Genomic DNA, 21,452 nt, shown 5'->3' with positions numbered 1-21,452 from the left:
CCGCAGGCGTGCTGACGTCAGGCACATGCGTGCATCCAGCTTACGCAGCCCTGGGCACCCACAGTCCTGGGGCTAATCTGGTGGGCCCGCCATTGAAGCCGTTTGTGTTACACCATGCTCCCACACCAAGGGTCGGCAAAGTTTATCTTGCCTGGGCCAGATCGGTCCTGTGGAGATCCCTCCATGGGCTGGGACATGTGAGCGTGCCCACCCACGTTTTTTGGTGTCTGCACATGCGCAGATGCGATTTCCAGTGCCATGTTTAGCGCAGCGCGCGAGGGGCATCTTGATTCGGGGGCGGCTTGTGGGCCAGTCAGACGACCTCTGTGGGCCGCTTCCGGCCCATGGGCTTTAGGTTGGTGACCCCTGTCCTCCACCATAGCAGCTATTTTGTGACTGATGTCCACAGAAGTCTTAAAAAATGCAAAATGTGCCCACTGATTCAAAAGGGTTGGTGAGCCATTCTCTAAACTAAAAAGCCCCTAATATCATCCTCTTGATCATTTTGGTTGCCCTTTTCTGAACACTTTCTAACTCCACAATATCTTTTTTGAGGTGAGGCAACCAAAACTATACACAATATACAAAGTACAGTGGCACCATAGAATTGTTTAATGGCATGATGATATTGGCAGTTTATTTTCTATTCCTTTCCTAGTAATAAAATGGAATCCACAATTTTCACAGCTACCACCCACTGGATCAACATCTTCATTGAGCTTTCTGCTGTGACTCCAAAGTTTGGTTCCTGATCAGTCAGTACCACTTCAGTCTGCATTAGTGTATGAGTGAAATCTAGATTATTTTTATTTTGGTTTTTTGCATGTGCATCACTTTACATTTGTTTACACTGAATTGCATTTACTATATCAATTTCCAGTTACACCGTTTGGAAATATCCTTTGAGAGCTTTCCACAATCCATTTTTGTTCTAGTAACCCTGAATTATTTGTGGTCATTTGCTATCTTAATGGTCACCCTTAACTCCAGGTCATCAATGAATATAAGTTTAAAAGCACAGTTCCCAATACTGATCCATGGAGGACACAACTTCTTATTCTTCCATTGTGAGAACTTGTCTAGTTATTCTTTCTTTCTTTTTCCTGTTTTTTAACCAGGTAGCTGATCCACAAGAGCACCTGTTGCCTTATCCTATAACTGCCAAACTAGTTCAGGAGTCTTTGATGATGTGCTTCATTGAAAGCTTTTTGAAATGTTGAGTGCACAATGTTGATTGGATCACCACTAATTATATGCTTAGTTGCTGGGCTGGGCAATACCTGGTTTCCAGCTTTGTGATATGTCAGCAGCTAAACATCGTGATATCCCAATATACCACAATGTCCGAATTAAGGATGGAATCTACCATATGTAGAGGGATTGGCTGGCTTCACAATTTTTCCTGCACTGTGATTTTTCTCAGCACCTGCTCTTGTGATTCACTACCCCCCTGCCTGAGGTAGGGGAGAGCTGAGTCAGCAGAGTTAACAAGCTGCAGGAATCGAGGGAAGCATTGGCTGGCTTCACATTTTTTCCTCACATTGTGATATTTGTATAGCGCACGCACGCACGCACGCACGCGCACCCACACCCACCCACACACCCACCCACACACGATTTGTGATATATTGCCAGGTCAAAAATTATGAAACGGATATCATGATATGGACTGCAAAACAGTTTGGGACGATATAACAATATATTGCCCAGCACTACTTAGTTGACACTTCCAAAGAACTGTAAAATGCTAATGGGACTTATCATTGCAGAAACCATGCTGGTTCTGCTTCAGCAAGACTTGTTCTATATTTTTAGTAATTCTATATTTAATAATGTTTTCCACCTTTCCCCTGGCATACAATTTTCCAGATCCTTTTTTAAAAAGTGGTGTTACATTTGCCACTTTCTAGTCTTTGGGTATGGAGGCTGATCTTACAGATAAATTACATATTTTGTAGTGAGTGACTAGGGATCTGTTGCATTTTCATACACAGGAATATTTGGAGGAACTTTTGGTCTGCTGTGAACAGTTTGCTTTATACTTTCTGTGGTGTTCTGATTAGGACACCACATTTTAGGATTAAACCTGCTACTTTTGTATCTTTGGATACCTTTCAGTTTGTGCAACACAAGGGGTGTGGATAGAATTCTAGCACTCTTCACATGGGGCTTGCTTTCAAGGGTTCTACAACCAATTCATAATACAACTGCCAGAATGTTGATTGGGTTGAGCTAAGAGGATGCATGAACCCAATCTTGAATCAGCTTAATTAGCTTTTAGAGGCTTCCATACTCAGTTCAGAGAGTGCTGGTTTTGACCATTAAAACTCTAAATGTCCTGCACCTCAGGCAGCTAAAGGATCACTGTCTCCCACTTGAACCTACCCAGCCCTACTGCTATCTGGAAGAAAGCAGAGTCTCATCTGGGGCAGGGCCTTTTCCTGAATGTGGAACTCTCCTTAGCTGAGGCCTGCTCTATCTCTTCTTTATTGATTTAGGCAGTAGGCTAACTTCGGTAGAGCCTTTGGGACCCTCTTTTGAGTTTGAAGGGGTTTCTTTGCTTGACTGGCTTTTGCTGCTGATTAATTAATTACTTATTGTTACTTATTCCAGTTATTTATGGATACATGAGAGATATTGAGCTCTCTTAAGGAAAGGCAGTAGTAAAAAGGTATGTTTTAAAGACCTTTTCAATCCCACAACTAAATACCACATGTTATCTGGGAGAGGGTTCTACCACTGCCACCTCCCCAAAGTTATTGGTGTTCTCTACTACTGTTGTGTTCTGTTTTGATCACTGTAGTAAGTTATAGTTGGATCTTCAATTTTTGACCCATCTTGGGGATGTTTTTAGTCAAAAGGCAGGGTATATATGTTTTTAACATAAATAGGTTGTGGTATACCTTCAAGGTGTAACAGTGGAGTCAGGGCTTGAGAGTTCCAGGAGCAGGGATGAATTGAAGCTGGGAAGAGCAAGAGCCTGGGGGCTGCAATGAGAGGTGGTGTTGGTGGGGGCTTTAGGTTTTCAGTTCCTTCTCTCTCTCTCTCTCTAACTGAAGATCATTGATTTTACAGGAAAACATGTTTACAGACAGTGCACTGATCGACCTGACTAGTTGACTTCTGCCTCCTTAAGTAAGAGCTACCTTTTCCTTAATGACTGGCTGATAGAGAGAGATGCAGTAGTGCTGGATATGTAGAAGGAATTTGGACAGGAAAATTCTTTGTGGGGTGAATTTGTTTAAGCTGGGTTCAGCCCCCAAGCTGGGATGTGTAATCTCTGTTTTGGGCTATGAGTTCAGACAGAGACAATTCCTGGAGTCTATGACTGCATTTCCCCCTAAGTGACTAGAAGCTCCGCATGAAGGAGGCCTGGTCCCTTTCAGCACAGTTTGTGTGACTGGTATTCATAGGCCTGGTTGGTTGGCAGAGCATCCCTCTCAGGGCCTTTTGCTGGCATCTGATAAGAGCATAAAAGGGGTAGGGTGGTGGTAGCAAGAATACCTTTCCATGGTGTGTTTCCTTCATTGGTTAACTTGTTGGGTAGGGGGAAGGGCAGTCAGAACAGCCGTGAGGCCAAAGAGCCCACCAATTAATTGGGAAGCATTTGCCGGTTTCTCTGGCCTGGCCTGCAGAGGAGATTGGCTTTCCTGTCAATAAACAAGTCCCTAGTGCAGCATCAAAGCCGCAGTCCTTTATCAATCGCAGCCTCTTCTTCCCGCTTGTTCCTGTAACTTACCAAGCATTTATGACATTGATTTTACAATCAGGCTGTTAACCCTCCCGCCCCATCAGCTCTGCCAACCCTATTGGCCCCACCTGTCAATCAGACAAGTCACAGCCAATAGGATAAGTTTGCTGTAGTACCTCTGCTGAGAGTGCCAGATTTGTCCTCTTGGCTTTCCAGCTTGAGCAGCCAGTTGTTTTTTGCCCCCTGCCCCAGTAAAACTTTTCAGATGAACCTTCAGCACTAAACCCTTCAAAAGCAGGAAGTTTGTGGAAGTTGCTGCTGAGTTTTCTGGTCCAGCAAGATTAGATGCAGAGCTATGAAGATTCTAGACACTGCAGAGAAGTGTTATATTGCCAGAGGAACAGGACATAATATGTTTGAAGTGGGAGCCAAAAAGGAACTCCATAAAAGATCTGTCACTCTGAAGAAGTCTAACAAGGCCATCTTAGAAAAGCTGCTTTCCCTTATGCCACTGGGGAAAGGCTGCACAGCTGTGAACTGAACTTCTGTCAAGTAGAACCATGGAATGGGCCACCAAGGGCAGCTGCTGACTGGCCTCAGACAGAGCTAGCTGAGCCAAGAGAGGGTTACAAGTGGAGGTTGCAGTACTTGTTGTTATGCTGTATGCTGCCCTGTGCTCTAGTAAGAGATAGGCAGTATATAAATAAAATGAGTAAATATTATAGTTTTTACATCTGGTGTCAATTTTGAGGACTCTGGGTTCCCTTCCAGCCAGTGTGGTGTAGCTAGAATGTTGGCTTGGGACCTGGGAGACCACGGTTCAAATCCCCACTCAGCCATGAAGCACACGAAGTAACCCTGGGCCAATCACTTGCTCCCTGCCTAACCTATCTTGCAAGGTTGTTGTGAGGATAAAACAGGGAGAAAGAGAAATATTTACACCACCTTGAGCTCCTTAGAGGACAGGTGGGATACAAATGCAATAAGCAAATAAACAAGTTTTTGTTAATGCTGGAAATGTGAAGAGAGTGGCAAGAGTAGGAAGTCTTTCGGTCATTCAGGAAATGCCTATGGGCAGTGCTATTTTTCTGGAAAAAGAGGTCAGGAATGCTTCCCTTGTTGGCAATGGTGCTCACCTGAGAGGTGCTGGAACAGAGTTCTGGTGAGTTCCGTCTATAAAAAAGGGCTGCCTGTGGGCAGTTGACTCAGGCGGGGGTGGCGGCGTGAGGACAACAGAAGCTAATGAGCATCTCAGTTGCTGACAATGGAGGGATGGCAGGAGCAGACTTTGGTATTTCAAATTTCAGGGACACCCTGTGTGATGCCAAAATTTGGCGGGCCCCCAGCTCTCTCCTTCTGTGCTGCTCAAGTCACTACATCACAGTTGTGGTACCCTGTGGCACCCTCTAGGCTCGATTCCCAGTGTGGTGGAATCAGTCACACTGCCCTAAATCAGCTTCTTTAATTGGGAGCTGTTGACAGGCATTGCTCCACTGTAGCCTTCCCTCAGGCTTCCCTGGTTCATTTGACTCCACCCTCTGAGCAGCCCTGAACAGGAAGTAGGAAGTGACTTCTGGCAGACTGAGCAACAACATCTTTTCACTGCTCTTCAGCTGCGCTGTGTTGGTGCCTTAGCCTTGTGCTGCCCTGTTTCTACCTGGATTCTTCCCAGTCCGGCTATCTGCTTCATTCCTCTTTAGTTACTGCCTGCCTTCAGGCTCCTCTTCCTTTCCCCCTACTCTCAGCAGCTGTAGGCAGAGAGGAGGTATCATTCTCCAGGTAATCAAGCTTGGCTACCATATGCTAAAAGTCCAAAGTGCATTCTGTCAGTCTGTGGAACCCATTAGGTTCCAGCAGGTGTCAAGTGGAATTTAAATGTGATCAAAGTGTCTCAAGAAGCTGTCAGGATGATCCTTTGGGGAATGAGGACTAAAACGTGAGAGGCTTGAATGGTAGCAGCACCATCAATGTATATGTTCCAAACTCAGATTGCAATGTGACAGAATTGCACACTGTTTGAAAAATACTCACTTTGTCCTTTGCTTGGCTGAACTGGTCATGACTCCGCTGTGAGTATAGATGGTGTGGTTAGTCAGGCCTGATCCTACATAACAAAGCTGTGAGTGAGAAGAGATGTTTGGCACAACTGACACACCTAAAGTTCAGAAACACCTCACTGTAGGACAAGGGTGTGATCTGCATAGTCAGTGCTGTAGAGCTTCCTCTTTTTTGCCTGCCTAATAGACACATGGCACTTGTTCTGGAGTGCTACATAAAGAAGCAGTCTGGTGGATGGCTTTCTCTTGCCATCAGTATATTGCAAGTTCATTATTCAGAGCCCTCCCTCAGTAGCTTAAACTAAGGAGGCTGGCATACCATTCCTGTCTAGCCTACGTCATGTTTTTGTTTTACAAGGCAGTGCATAAACTGGAGCTACTTTCAGCAAGTGCATAGAATAGATAGACCTGCTGTGTCCCCTTGCAGGTGCCAGGGTGCAGCTCCCATTAGCAAACAATTTATTTTATTTATTAAATTTCTATACAGCCCTTCATCTGAGGATCACAGGGCGGCTTACAATATAAAAACACAAAAATACATAACATAGCAACAAGCAAAACACCAACACCAACACCACCCCAATTAAAGGACCACAGATTCTTTAACTAGCCAAAAGTCTGGGAGAAAAGGGATGTTTTTTCCTGGTTCCTGAATAAGCTTTGGGAAACAGATTTTTTAATTTATTTTTTATTTGGTACTTGAATAAGTGAGGGGCTTTCCAAGAGCTCCTTCCATGCTGCTTTGACTGCCATAGTGCTGATGGGTTTTGGTGTTCCTGATAACTTCTGCCCATCCGTGCTTTCCTCCCGCTATATTTTCCAGGCTTGGCAACAGAGAGTAGCTGCTTTATTGGGTGAGGGGGCTGTGTGCATGTCACGACTGCTCTGTGTGGAAATGTGGCCTATTCTTTCTCCTAACTGACTGCTTCTCTCTCTCTCTCTCTCTCTCTCTCTCTCTCTCTCTCTCTCTCTCTCCTCTTTTTCTGCCTTTAGGTCCGAACCAAACTGGGTGCAATGAATGCTCCATGCAGGCCTCGCCATGGAAGGCTGTGACTCATCTGTCATCTCGGGGAAGGACAATGGGTGTGCTATTCCTCAGCACCAGCAATGGACTGAACTCAGCAGCACCCACCTCCCCAGCAAACCTTGTAACATGGAGCCATCTGCAGCGGAGAGCCATGAAGCCCTAGACAACCGGCGGGCTGCTTTCAGTGAGCACTCCGCAGAAAGTGTCGTTGCCTCTGGCTCCAGCACTGAGCCAGCCAGCAAGGAGGTCAGCTGTAACGAATGCTCCACCTCCTTTGCCAGCTTACAGACCTACATGGAGCACCACTGCCCCAGTGCCCGTCCGCTCCTCCCTCTGCAAGAAGACTGTGGGAGTGACACTGGCGAGGAGGGAGATGAGGAAAGTGATGTAGAGAATCTGGCAGGGGAGATAGTCTACCAGCCAGATGGCTCGGCATACATTGTTGAAAGCATCAGTCAGCTGATCCAAAGTGGGGGGGTCTGTGGGGGTGGCAATGGCACCAGCAGTGGGACTCTCCCATCACTCTTTATGAACTCTCTCCCCAGTGCTGGGAGCAAGCAAGGCGAGGCAACTTCGGCTGCGCCTGTCTACCCACAGATCATCAACACTTTCCACATAGCCTCATCCTTTGGAAAGTGGTTTGAGGGCTCGGACCAGGCCTTCCCGAATACCTCAGCCCTGACAGGGGTCAGCCCTGTCCTGCACAGCTTCCGCGTTTTTGATGTGCGCCACAAAAGCAACAAGGATTACCTGAACAGCGATGGTTCTGCCAAAAGTTCCTGCGTATCCAAAGATGTTCCCAACAATGTGGACCTGTCCAAATTTGATGGCTTTGTGCTTTATGGAAAGCGGAAGCCCATCCTGATGTGTTTCTTGTGCAAGCTCTCCTTTGGATATGTCCGCTCATTTGTGACCCATGCGGTGCATGACCATCGAATGACTCTGAGCGAGGAGGAGCGGAAAATTCTTAGCAATAAGAACATCTCCGCTATCATCCAAGGAATAGGCAAAGACAAGGAACCCCTTGTAAGCTTTTTGGAACCAAAAAACAAAAACTTTCCACACCCTTTAGTTTCCACAGCTAACCTCATAGGCCCTGGACACAGTTTCTATGGCAAATTCAGTGGGCTCCGCATGGAAGGGGAAGGGGGTACCCAGGTTGGGGCTGCCAGTGGAGCAGAACAACCCCAGTCGGGCCTCTTGGCCTCTGGGGCTCTCTTGAACCTTGGAGGGCTAACAAGTTCAGCTTTGAAGACCCCAATTACCTCAGTCCCCCTGGGCCCACTGGCTTCCAGTCCAACAATATCCTCCGAGGGGAAGGAGGACCATGGGATAGTAGAGTATGAAAAGCAAGACCTGGCTGACCAGGACAGCCTCTCAGAGAAAATTGAGCCAGCTGGGGAGGACGAGGAGGAGGAAGAGGACGAGGAGGAGGAAGAGGACGAGGAGGAGGAAGATGATGAGGGGTGCAAAGGGCTGTTCCCAAGCGAGTTGGAGGATGAATTGGAGGAAAGACCTCTTGAGGAGTCTGGGGCAGTGGCAGGCAGCAGCAGCAGCAAAAAGGACCTTGCTCTCTCAAACCAAAGCATTTCTCCCTTAATGCCTAATGTGCTCCAGACTCTGTCCAGGGGCACAGCTTCTTCTAGTTCTAATTCTGCTTCTTCCTTTGTCTTTGATGGTGCAAATAGGAGGAATTGTTTAAGCTTTAACAGTGAAGGCAGTGAGGGCAGCAGGAGGCTCGACTTCAGTGATGAAAGTGCCAATAAAGACAATGCCACAGTACCAGAACCAAATGAGAGTGTTGAGGGTGAAGACGGGAGCTGCATTTCCCATCACCAGCATGTGGGGCCCCTATGTGAGCTTGGGGGTGGGGAGTGCCCTTCGGGGAGCGGTGTGGAGTGCCCCAAGTGTGACACCATCCTGGGCTCCTCACGGTCACTTGGCGGCCACATGACCATGATGCATTCACGAAACTCGTGTAAGACGCTCAAGTGCCCCAAGTGTAATTGGCACTACAAGTACCAGCAGACACTTGAGGCTCACATGAAGGAAAAGCACCCAGAGCCGGGGGGTGCGTGTGCCTATTGCAAAAGTGGGCAGCCCCACCCACGGCTGGCACGGGGCGAGAGCTACACATGTGGTTACAAGCCTTTCCGCTGTGAGGTTTGTAACTACTCCACTACTACCAAAGGCAACCTCAGTATTCATATGCAGTCTGACAAGCATCTCAACAACATGCAGAACCTGCAGAATGGAGGCGGGGAACAAGTTTTCAGCCACACTGCTGGGGCTGCGGCAGCAGCTGCAGCTGCGGCGGCTGCTGCTGCTGCTGCTGCCGCCGCCAACATGGGTAGCAGCTGTGGGGCCCCCTCCCCCACCAAACCAAAAAGCAAACCAACCTGGCGGTGCGAGGTTTGTGACTATGAGACCAACGTTGCCAGGAACCTTCGCATTCACATGACCAGTGAGAAGCACATGCACAACATGATGCTGCTTCAGCAGAACATGAGCCAAATGCAGCACAACCGCCACTTGGGCCTGGGCAGCCTGCCTGCTGAGGCTGAGCTGTACCAGTACTACCTGGCTCAGAATATGACCCTGCCCAACCTCAAGATGGACAGCGCTGCGTCTGAGGCTCCGTTCATGATGGGCAGCTTCCAGATGGATCCCACCAACACAATAGCATCCATGGCCCCATCTCTAGGTGAGGTGACCTGAGTTTGCCCTGTGATTCTTTGTGGGGGGTTGTGCATAGATATTCTGAGCTGAGGTCTGTCACTGGGCGGAGCCATGGAAGAAATGGTGTGCAAGAGTGGCTTTTCGTGGGTCATGAGATGTGTTCAGGTTTCTTGTTTTCTGTGGGCAGCATGTTTACGTCTCTTAGCAAATTTTGTGAGTTTAAGAACATCAAAAAGGTTATGAAGAGGGCAATCTGCCATCAGACTCCTACAGACATGCATATGTTAGATGCTTTATTCTTGTACCTCTGCCAACCTATTCTAAAAGTTTCTCTTTTTACATGAGAGTTAGGAATATGTTTATGAAGGAAAAGGGCAAAACCCAGCTTTCAGGGTTGTTCCATGTGTGTGGTGAATGCAGCAGACTTAGTGGTAATGGTGAATTGACAGCCCTGAATTGCTAAAAAACCAAAAAATAAAGAATAACTTCTTGCCTGCCCCCCTTTCTTTAGCATTTAAGCTTAAACCTAGGTTGATATTTATACAGGTGAGTGATCACTTGAATCATGCTGGTTTTCATATTGTCAGAATATGCATATGCCTCCATCCTCCTTTTTCTGGAGAAAGCAGGAGAGCTGTGATTATTATTGCATTCATAAGTATAACTGACCAGACAGGTTTAAACTTTTGTTATATACTAATAATTTTTTTATATGTGTCTGCAGTAACCTTTTGGAAGAACTGTGTGATGTTTCAAACAGAGCAGGGCTGATTGTGACACCACCTTTTGAATATTTAATATTAAAGTGTTTTCCCATATGGTAATAATGGTAGGTTTTTTTAGCACTAACATATCACAAGAAAAGCCTATGTTTAATTCTATCACTGTTAGTGGAGTTTGCTGCTTTAGAGAGGAGTATACATCTTTTAAACAACTGCAGTGGTGCATGCGTATGGAAGTCACTATTTTTGGTAATCTGTGAAATCGTACAGTTCTGAGTGTAGTGGCTCAGCAACTTCTTCCTGGAGTGTGTCAAGCCAACTTCCTGCTGAGATTGAGAGATTCAGGCTGGGGGTGGGGGCAGCATGGCACCCCCTCATTGTTAGCAAAGCAATTTCTCCCCCTCCCTATGGATGCATCTAAAGCTGTAAGAAAGGCCATCCTGTGGCTGCAACCTTGGACTGAGTGGAGGGTGTGCAGAAGAGCCAGGTTTGGCCCCAGCAAACTTATGGCCAATGTTTTATTGGAGAAAAAGGAGATGGAGATGTCACTTTCTCATTTTATGTAGCCTGTCTTTCACATATCAGTAGATACTTTCGTACTGGGAGTTTTGCAGGGAAATGAGTGACTTTTCTTGCCGTACAGTGCATAGTAGTATAATCTGCTCTGAAACAGGGCAGGGGGAGGGAGGGAGAAATCATGCTTTTAAGATTTCTTCCCCTGAACTAAGCATCAGAGAGACCTGCCCTTTGTGTCTTTCTGTGTTTGAAGTTCAGAGAAATCCCTCCTTTTGGAAACTGCAAGCTTTTCAGACAACTGTGTTTATAATTTAGCTGTTCTTTCAAAGTCTCTTGTCTCAAACAGATTCTGTGAAAATTCCCAATTTTTTATTGGGCATCTTGTGAAATGTTATAAAGCATTGAAAACTCCATTGTTCTATAATATGAGCCCAAACTCAGCATTACTGCTGTTTAGACAATGAGAATTATAGGCAAAAGTAGCTGTAGGAGGAAATGCTACAAAAACTAAGAAGCCATTGTCTGAAGAAGAACAGGTGTTTTAAAGGACTATGGCAGAAGGGAGATGATGGGAAGTAGATGAGGGTGGCTTGAGAGTGGAAAGATTGTCTTGACTGTGATGTTCCTGCACCTAGCTGTCCAAACAATATTTTTATTATGCAGAATGAATTGAGGTGACTGTGTGTAAAGCATTGGTGCATATGATTTTGTAGAAGTCTGTACTAATGTACTTAAAGTGAAAAACTGTGTGTGAGAGTGAGAGAAAGCATTAAAAAGTATGGCAGTCTATGGGTTTCATTCAATGTAGTGCTAAGTTAAACTCATTTAGATGTATTATTGTTCCACTGGTGAAATGTTTTGCATCAATGGAATGTTTTGAGTGAGAGAATGCAGAAGCAGGTTGCTGATAGATTTGTTGCACAGTAGATTGCGAAATCTATTGCACAGTAGTATGTGACTGCTAGGACAGCAGTTCCATTGGATTGCTCTGTTGTGCAACATTAAAATTCACCCATCTGCTAGCAGCACTTACACTTGTGGACAGAGAGTATTGGATACAGCCTTATGAACACAACCTCAAATTCCTCTGCTTCTGTGCTGCATTTTTAATGTGCTATACTGGTCTCTCATACCCCCATGAGGGTAGATTTCTTGTTTCCATATTATAGGTGGCAAGTAAGCTGAGATGGAAACTTACCGTTGACTGAAAAGGAAATGGAACAGCCCAGAGTAGGCTATTGTTCTCACTGCTGGACTCCATGTTTGGAATGCTGTTAGTTTGGCTAGAGTGTACAACTGCAGTACTGTGTTCCCTACCTGGTCCCCCCTTTCCCGAAAATGCAGAATTCTGGTGTTCATCATGCTTTAACAAATGGGCTAGTGGGTAACACTAGTTCATTCAGACATCGTGCCAAATCATGGTTTGCCCTAATCTTACAGTTGGCCAATTGTACAGCTGACAATTTTTTTGCCTCTGTTTCTGCCTCAGATGTCCACCTTCATCTTCATGATGCAGTAAACCCTGGAGGCAGGTCAATGACTATAGCGATGGTTTGCCAATTCAGACATGATATACCAAAGCATAGTTAAGCTATGGTTTGATGTGATATCTGAATTGCACCAGTGCATTCCTCATGGGAATTAGTATGACTTCCTTCCTGAACTTGAGGCACCCAAGGGCATAGCTAGGGTTGTGGCAGGGGGATTCTGCTTAGAGATGTAAAATTATTAGGCATTTTGAAGCAATGGAAGAAAACTGCTTGTTTGGGGGAGGGGAGGGGATTTGGGCAGGTGATAGAAGTAAATATATTCAACATTCCTTTTTATCAGAATCAAATGTCCTTTTCTACATTAAGAACATGAAGTTGTGTGGTAGTTTGATATATATTAAATGTAAAAGTACACATTCCTTCACTCTCACTAAAACAATGATAAACCAAAGATCTCAAATGGAACTGTAACTTGATCCACCATATTGTATTAACTGCATCTATTTTTTTGCCAGGTGGGAGCAGGTGGAAAAATAGAAATAAAATAAAAGCTGAAAATTGAAACCATTAACATCCTAGTAAACAGGGGGGGGGCTTTTTAATTGAGCTTAGAAGCAGTATTTAGCCCTCAGTATGATTGTGCAGAAAATATGAGAGAGCACTCATATAGAAAATAACCATCCCTGTAATATAATTAAAGAGTAATACTAAATCTGAATATTTTCAATTAATCTTAATTGTGTCACTGAACTCTTCAATAGTATGTCATCCTATGTAGTCAGGCTATAATCCTCTGCACACTTACAAGCAAGTAAGCTCCATTAAACTGAGTGGAATTGGATTGGATTGCAGGTGTCACTTTAGCTGTAGACAAATTTTAAATTTAATTTATTTAATTTATATAAGATCCCATCTCAGCAAATATATCCTTGAATATACCAGTATGAGTTATTTTTCATCTTAATCAAACTAAATGTCTCAAATACCACTTTTAGCTCGATGGGCTTCAGAAAATTCAGGCATTGAAATTAGCTTAAGTCTGTCATAAATTTAGTTTTCATCCTTGATTTGGGGTGCTGGTTCAAACATTTATCAGTTTAATTTTACTTGATGTAGTACAGGGGTAGGAAACCTCAGACCCAGGCCCAAATGTGCCCCCCCAGGCCTCTATCAGGCCCTCAAAACTTTTCCTGGGCCACACCCCATCATTGGCCCTGCCTTGCAACCTGGGTGGTTTTGCTTGGCTTGAATGTGTCCTTGAACTCTTAACAATGCCTCTTGCTTGTCTGAATGAAAGGCAGAGAGGAAGGTCTGTAGAAACTAGCCTACTGTGCAAAGGTGCCAACTTCTGCCTCTTACCCCACCCACTATGGTAAGCAGCCTTTGGAAGGTTGCCCCTTAGGCTCAAAAATGTTCCATAATCCTGACGTATCAGCTGGAGGAATGTGAGGCAAGTGGAAAGATACATTGAGGACTGCGTTGAGCATAGGTCACGTCACTCTTGTCAGGGCAATATGCTTGGAATGCTCTCAATTTAGTGCATATACCAGTACCGGTACATAGGGATGTTCAGCAGTGTTTGAAAGTACTTTTCCAACATCGTGAGAAGGATGTTGCCTGTTGAATAATCTCATCAAACACAGCAACAATGCATAACCCTTAAATCACTCTTTGATCTAAGAGACTTGCAACAATGTGAACTGACAGTTACTTTTTAAAAATAAAATTGATATTATTTTAATAATAAATGCAGGTTTTTTTAAAAATAAGTACTGCATTTATTATTATAAAGGATAAAATATTTCTTAGCTATTTCCCAATTTCCAGTATGTCCATTTCAGGCCTTGGAAAATAAAAGGGGGAAAGTGGGGTTCTGTTTCCAGTTTCACCCTGTTTCTAGCCCAGGTCTTCATGCCTTAAGGTCTGTAGGAGCTTCTTTGACCAGGACCCTTCTAGATGCACTGCTGTCATGGAGTAGGAATGAGTTGCTGCCCTCCACCCTGCTTGTTTCTGCAGAGCTTTTCTGACTGACTTTCTTCTTTCTCTGTGCAGTGGGTGGAGAGATCCCCCTGGACATGCGGCTTGGGGGTGGGCAGCTGGTGTCTGAGGAGCTAATGAACCTGGGGGAGACGTTCACGCAGACCAATGACCCTTCGCTGAAGCTTTTCCAGTGTGCCGTGTGCAACAAGTTCACCACAGACAATTTGGACCTGCTGGGGCTGCACATGAACGTGGAGCGCAACCTGCCTGAAGAGGAATGGAAGGCTGTGATGGGGGACTCTTATCAGTGCAAGTTGTGTCGCTACAATACGCAGCTCAAGGCCAATTTCCAGCTCCATTGCAAGACTGACAAACACGTGCAGAAGTACCAGCTGGTGGCACATATCAAGGAGGGGGGCAAGGCCAATGAGTGGAGGCTCAAGTGTGTGGCTATTGGGAACCCCGTGCATTTGAAATGCAATGCCTGTGACTATTATACCAACAGCTTAGAGAAGCTGCGTCTCCACACAGCGAACTCCAGGCATGAGGCCAGCCTGAAACTCTACAAGGTAAGGAAGACCCAGTTTTTCACATGCTTTTGCTGTTGGGTGGGACAGTGCAAAAAAACTTTGGCAGCTTGCCTTGAACACCAGTTCAGTTTCATTTATTCCTAGCTTGGCTAAGAGTAGCTTTTCTAGAAGGAATTCTGAGACTGGGTGCCAGTGCAAGGATGTCAGCAGACATGTAACCCACAGAGCTGCTACTCTTTCTATTGGCTCACCACCTGCAGCCCAATTCTAGGAGAGTCTTTTGTTGAGGAAACGCAGTGTTTGCAGATACTGTACAAGAATGTCCCTTCCTCCTATAAGGAAGATAATTCTTTGAGTAGGGAATGCACATTTATGTGCGGTTTGTACTAAGGGGTGGGGTGACCTGGTTGTTTCTATTCTTGTGGTGCTGTTGTTTGTTGCTCCTATGCCTAATAGTTGTGCTGTTGCATTCGTATTTTATGCCAGAAATGTGCACATCTCCTTAGCCTTTCTCAATATAGGGCTCCAAGGCACACAGGTGTTCATGGATCACACCTGTCATTTATACATCCTGTACATTGGTGTACCTGCAGCAAAGTGGCAGGTCAGAGAGGAGGGATGGTTGTAATAGGGCTCTGCTGCCAAGCATGTTTTTCTCCTCCTCTAGTATATCCTCACTGCCTCTGTTTTACCTCTCTGTCAGCTTCTTCTGGCTGCAAATTTCTGTTCCCCTTGCCCTGCCCCCAACCAATCCATGTAGACTAGAAACCGAGAAGCTCTGCATATACAGTAAATAGTCCTTTCACTTGCACGGCAGAATTGCTCCAGACATTTCTATTGATTTTCACTGGACTTAAAGCTTCACCTTTTTCTCTAATCATCCCATAATGGCTTTAGTATGAACAATCAGGTACAAATTGCTATAAATCTAAGCAGCTTCTAAGCAGCTTCACTTCATGTACCTTCCACTCACTTATACATGCTGTCTTACTTGCTTTCATCTGTTTTCTTCAATTTTCTGTTCTACTTGTTCTGCCACTCTCCAGCCCTCCTCCTGTTCGCTAAAGGGTGTTGCCCTCTTGATGCTGGGTTCATTCTTATTCTCTTTTGTCTGCTTCTTGACTGTCTGGCCCAAAGTTGGCTATTGGCAAAGTTTCAGGAGAGCAGAGTAACTTGTTACCGAGTATTTGGCCTGGCATAACAGAGCTGCAGGTGCTTATGACCCCAAGTAGGCTTTGCTTGGTTCTGAAAATTAACCTAGGCTAAGTGAGTATGTAAATGTTCACCAGGGGATGACCACTGCAGGAGACTTTACTGATGTATGTTATTGTGTGTGAAGGGGCTAGTTGAGCTGCTCGGAGCCGCAGCCAGACTGTAGAGCTATGTCAGGAATGAGCACTACATGGTTCTTCCTCCAGGATGGGTGGGAAATGGGAAAGGTAGTTGGGGCAATGTGATAGATCTTCTTGCCTATGCAGCAAGCGTCTGCTGATGTTATCTACCTGCTGAGGATGCTACCCATGTACAAAACTGGTATTAAATCTGCAACTTGCTCCCAAACTCTTTTAGGTATTCGAATTTCATATATGCGGAGGCTTCAGGCATTTGAGTCCTCCACTTATATAAAACTCCATGTCTCCAATTTTACCCACAAGGAAGGAGACTGAGCCTGACTTCCATGTTGAGAAATATCAGGCTTAGTCCGTCCCAGTTTGGCTCTAGTGTTGGGTAGTATCCCAACCTGGTTAGACGGATTGGTTTGTAGTGGTGGTGGAAGCATTATTAGGATGATGTGACTTAATCTAGAACAGGTGTCAGCAACCTTTTTCAGCTGTGGGTCCCTCAGACCAAGTGATGGGCCGGACTATATTTTGAAAAATATATATGAATGAATTCCTATGCCCCACAAATAACCCAGAGATGCATTTTAAATAAAAGCACACATTCTACTCATGTAAAAGCACCAGGCAGGCCCCACAAATAACCCAGAGATGCTTTTTAAATAAAAGAACACATTCTACTCATGTAAAAACATGCTGATTCCCAGACCATCCATGGGCCGAATTGAGAAGGCGATTGGGCCGCATCTGGCCCCTGGGCCTTAGGTTGCCTACCCCTGGTCTAGAAGAAGTTGAGTTTGGATATTGGAATCGAATGTTGGGAATCATCCTGACAACAAAGTCTGGCTCTTCATTTGTGTTTCTGCCTCTGTGGCTCGGGAGTCTGGGGAACAATCCTAGGGCTAGCTTTTCTTTTTTCAGGACCTTGAGTTGTGTATTGTAAAATGGAGATTGGTGGGATGTTTTCCTCTTGCTAATGTAATCCATTAGCCTGGCACATGCATAATCAGTTTAGAGTGCAGTTAACTGGATGTAATCGAGTTCTTGCCTCTCTGCTGGAGAAAATCCTCTCCAGATGCTGCCTGGGTGAGAGAGCTCAAGGCTTATCATACTTGCAATCCTCCTTACCCTGCCTTTTTGCCATTTTCCTTTTAAGTTGTTATTCCTTGGCTCCATGTATTGCATAAATGGTGCTAGGTGCCAGAAATGTGTGCGTGTGTGACTGACAAGTATCAGCAGAGGGACACTTGAAACCTTGCTCCTTGAGCAGGTTGCCTAGTGGGTTTTAGTGCTAATGAGATAGCCCTTGTGGCGCTGATAAGAAGTTGGCAAGCACCACCTATGTATAGCTTCAGTGGCAAAGTAGGCACAAAGGTAAGGTGGATGTGTTGGGAAGCCTGGATGCAAAAGCAAAAATGCAAAAGCAAATCATTCTTGCACAACAGGGAAATGAAAGAATTTTCAAACTAGTATATGAAACCACTGAATAATTCAACACTATATTTAAGTCTCCCAAAGAAGTGGACTTATTTATTTATTTGGTCCGTAGCTTGTTAATGGCATGGATTCAAATGATGTCCAATTTTACCACATTGGCTAGGCATGCAGTAGAGCAAGGCTGAGGAAACGTTGTGCCTCCAGATGTTGCTAAATTGTAACTCCCATCAGCCTCAGCAAACATAGCCAGTGGCCAGAGATGATGGGTATTGTAGTCCAGTAACATCTGGAGGGACACTTGAAGTAGCTGCTGCTCACATTGTACATTAGGGTCATGCTGCCAGAATAGATTACTTGCTTAATAGCTCTTTTTTGGCATTTAAATATTCCTAATTATGCTTTAATTTGTCCCTTAATGGGACTTTCTGCTCAATGGCTGATCCCCAAAAGCAGTTTACCAGGAAAGTCACCTTTTGTACATGTCAGGAAGCCCATTGGAGCTTGTGTTGGCACTCATCCTTTCAAGCCTGAGAGTAGTCCTCACAGGTGGCGCTGTGGGTTAAACCACAGAGCCTAGGGCTTGCCGATCAGAAGATTGGCGGTTCAAATCCCCGTGACGGAGTGAGCTCCCATTGCTCGGTCCCTGCTCCTGCCAACCTAACAGTTTGAAAGCATGTCAAAGTGCAAGTAGATAAATAGGTACTGCTCTGGCGGGAAGGTAAGCGGCATTTCTGTGTGCTGCTCTGGTTCTCCAGAAGCGGCTTAGTCATGCTGGCAACATGACTCGGAAGCTGTATGCCGGCTCCCTCGGCCAATAAAGTGAGATGAGCGCCGCAACCCCAGAGTTGTCCATGACTGGACCTGATGGTCAGGGTTACCTTTACCTTTACCTTTAAGTAATACTATACAAGACAGGCTTCCTTCAGCAGTTCTGGATGGCCATAATAATAAGATTCCATATGCAGACAGACTCTGTTTTTTGTTTTTCTGTTTTTGGTAACCCCATTATATGTTAACTTATCCCTGTCACAGATCCAAGGAGGCACTTCTCTTTGTACAGGATAGTGGGCTCTTCCCAAGTGAGAGGGTTCAGTGTTCATTGAGTGACAACAGTACATTGGAGACACATAAGGTGGCCTTTTTTTGTTGTGGTAGCAAAAAAGATCAGAAAGAAGGAACTGGATAAAATAGCCATAAACTATAAGAGGGATTCAGAGTACTAAATTGAAAATCAGTGTAGATGCAGGGCCATCCCTGTTATCAGATATCTCACATATGTTTACTGTTTTTATTTGTCGATGTCTGAGTTATATTTTAAGCTGAATGTGATTTATGGAATTGTCATGGCACAATAAACTTACTTTGATTTGATACAAGGCAGGCATCTACAGGTAAATAAGTTTGCCACCAGATCTGGGATTGAAAAAGAAAATCCTTGCACTTTTTGTTGAATGAAGCTGGAGAGATGCTGGCTCTGGAACAGCCTGCAGGAGTGTGTTGGCTTTTCTTAATGATGTGTGTTTCTTGCTACTCCATGCTCATGACTAGATGGTACATTGTGGGTAAAAGGAAGTAGTCTCTCCTTGCACCTTCATGTTTGCCATTAAGTTGTCTCTGTAGAACTCTCCTGTATGGATATCTGGATATACAGTATCATGTATTGGTGCACTCTATGTAAGTTTTTTTCACTTCAGCTGTCTTTCTACTAGTATGGTTTTCAGGCCTTTGTTTCTTTTCCCCAGATTATCCTCTTCAGGGAGGCCATAGCTGTCTGTACTTTTACTGTCATAGCTAAGATAGATACTGTATTCCTGACTCTTCCCAAGAGTCAAGCATTGGTTCCTTGGTGTAAAGCATTTTATATTTGCTTTGGCACATTGGACTTAGTAGATGGCTGAGTGTGCCTACTGAGGTCTGGAAGCCTTACTTGTCCCCAAGCAGCTGAATAGTTCTTTGTGTACCTTGCTCCTGTTCTTCTTCCTCCTCCTCCACTTCTTTGCTATGGCTGTTTGCTTTCAGCAGTGGTGGTGCTGTTTCATCCTGGATGGTCTTGTTGAGACCATTTGGCAGCGGGTGAGATGGTGCTCCAAATAAACTTCAGCTTTGTGTGCAGAATGAAGATGATAAAAGCACTGGAAATGTTTCAGGAAGCAGAAAGTGAATCCTCTCAACTGAGAGGATGCTAATTACACAGCTAATTAATCCAACAGATGTTGCTCTCTCTTGGTGCAGATCATGCTAGTTAAGTAGGCTTCCTGCATACTCTTCAGAATGCCTTGGCGTACATTCTGTGTTTATCATTTTAGGCACTGGAGTGCCTGGAGCCTCTTTGAGGTTTTAGCCTTTAAAGCTGGGGGCAAAAGGAGCTACAGACCTTACTGTAACCTGTGGAGACTCTCTCTTCCATCAGCCTGAATCTTTTCCAGCTAACAGATAATGTCCTCTAGGCTTGAATCATACCACATGCGTTTGCATGTGCTCCATGACATTCTTGTTTGCAAGTGATAGTAAAGGCATCAGTGAACAGACAGACATGTGTCAGGAGTTTGAACCCACCTAGGGTAGTAGAGCTCAGTGTTCCTTTCATTGCCCTGCTTGGTCTTAAATTCTTTGGAGACTGACAGGCACTGAACATCTCCTTAGCAAAGCCTTCAGTTAATCGGTCAGTTTACTGTGGTGGTGTTTATTATGAACATTTATATTCCACCTTTCCATCAGAATATTGTCTAATAATAAATAGAAAATACAGGAAAATACAAGCTAAAAGCATTTAAACTGCACCATGAATAAAACATACGAAATAATAAAACAGCTCTAAAAGTAAAGAAAGCATATAAGAGCAGGAGAAATTAAACATCCTATTAAAATCACTGATGAGCCATCTGAAAAAGAGAAGTTTGCCCTTCATTGAGAGAGGGTATTCCATAGTCTGGGTGCAGCCACTAGAAGGTTTCTACAAAATTATCCTGTATACTTTACTGATGCCAGAGGACAGAGCTGACCCATCCATGAAGCAGGGTGAAACAGCTGCCTTGGGTGGTGGCAGAGAAGCAGTACCAGTATTAACACCAATTTTTGAGACCTTGAAAGATCTCACATGGTGTGAGAGATCTCATGAGAGCTTAGTGATATCTTGCCATAAATTGGCACCAATACCGAAGGAGATGGGGTGGTGTGGTGGCTGTGTCAGTGGCACAGCTGAACAGGATGGTGCTTCCATTTCTTCCCAAGGCTATCCCAAGGCTAGAATCCTGTAACCCAAATTGCTAGCCTGATTCTTGAGGAGAGAATACTACTCGCTCTAAAAAGTTCCGGGATAGTCTTTCCGTGTGGGTTCATGTAGAAGCTTAAACATCATGGAAAGCAGAACAGAACCCTCTGGGGCGCCATAGGGCACTAGCCAAGGGGCCAGACAGGAGCCTCCCAGCACCACCTTTTGGAACCAGCTGTCTAGGTAAAACTTGAACCACTGAGCAACATCTCAGGGGAATACCCTGGGTAATAATGGTATCAAGTCATTGAAAGGTCCAGCAGAACCAATAGGGATGTATTTCCCTTTTCTAGTTCCTGGCATAGGACATCAGCTAAGGTGATCATAATTGTTTCAATCCCTTAACCAGGTTTGAATATGGATTTAAAGTGACCTTGATAATGTGTTTCATGCAGCTGAGAGACCATTTTGGAGCTGAGAGACCATTTTATGTTCAAGCACCTAGCCCAGAAATAGAATGTTAGACTGACCAGAAATTATTCAGTTTAGTGGGATTCAGGGAAGGCTTTTTCAATAATGGCTTTTTTTAAGGCTTGGTGAAACCACACCCTCATGTAAGGAAACATTTACCAGTCTCCTTAATTAGCCAATTTCTCCTCCTCACAGTTTATACCAGTCAGAAAGGCCCAGGGACACACACACATGGTAGGCCTCACCTGTCCACATCCTTGGGCTGTGCAAATTGAAAAGTAATAAGTAGTTGCTCTAGGTA

At 44.8% G+C, this 21,452-nt stretch overlaps 1 protein-coding gene across 15 annotated transcripts in view; it reads left to right on the top strand.

The window, feature by feature from the left end:
* Positions 1-21,452, top strand: part of ZFHX3 (zinc finger homeobox 3) — a 169,377-nt gene that overhangs the window by 51,202 nt on the left and 96,723 nt on the right. For 10 of the 15 annotated variants that reach the window (XM_035118697.3, XM_060276018.2, XM_035118696.3 and 7 more), the window contains 2 exons: positions 6,742-9,479; positions 14,235-14,731. In XM_035118697.3, coding sequence (XP_034974588.3) covers positions 6,767-9,479; positions 14,235-14,731 — 3,210 coding nt within the window. In that variant the 5' untranslated portion in view covers positions 6,742-6,766. Of the gene's footprint in view, positions 1-1,608; positions 4,854-6,741; positions 9,480-14,234; positions 14,732-21,452 lie in introns of those variants that run through there. The other 5 variants (XM_088672002.1, XM_060276020.2, XM_088672003.1 and 2 more) reach the window with 2 other exon arrangements.

Source organism: Zootoca vivipara, chromosome 6 (genome assembly GCF_965207765.1).
Source record: "Zootoca vivipara chromosome 6, rZooViv2.hap1.1, whole genome shotgun sequence".
NCBI lineage: Eukaryota > Metazoa > Chordata > Lepidosauria > Squamata > Lacertidae > Zootoca > Zootoca vivipara.
This window is presented reverse-complemented; position numbering and strand designations above follow the sequence as displayed.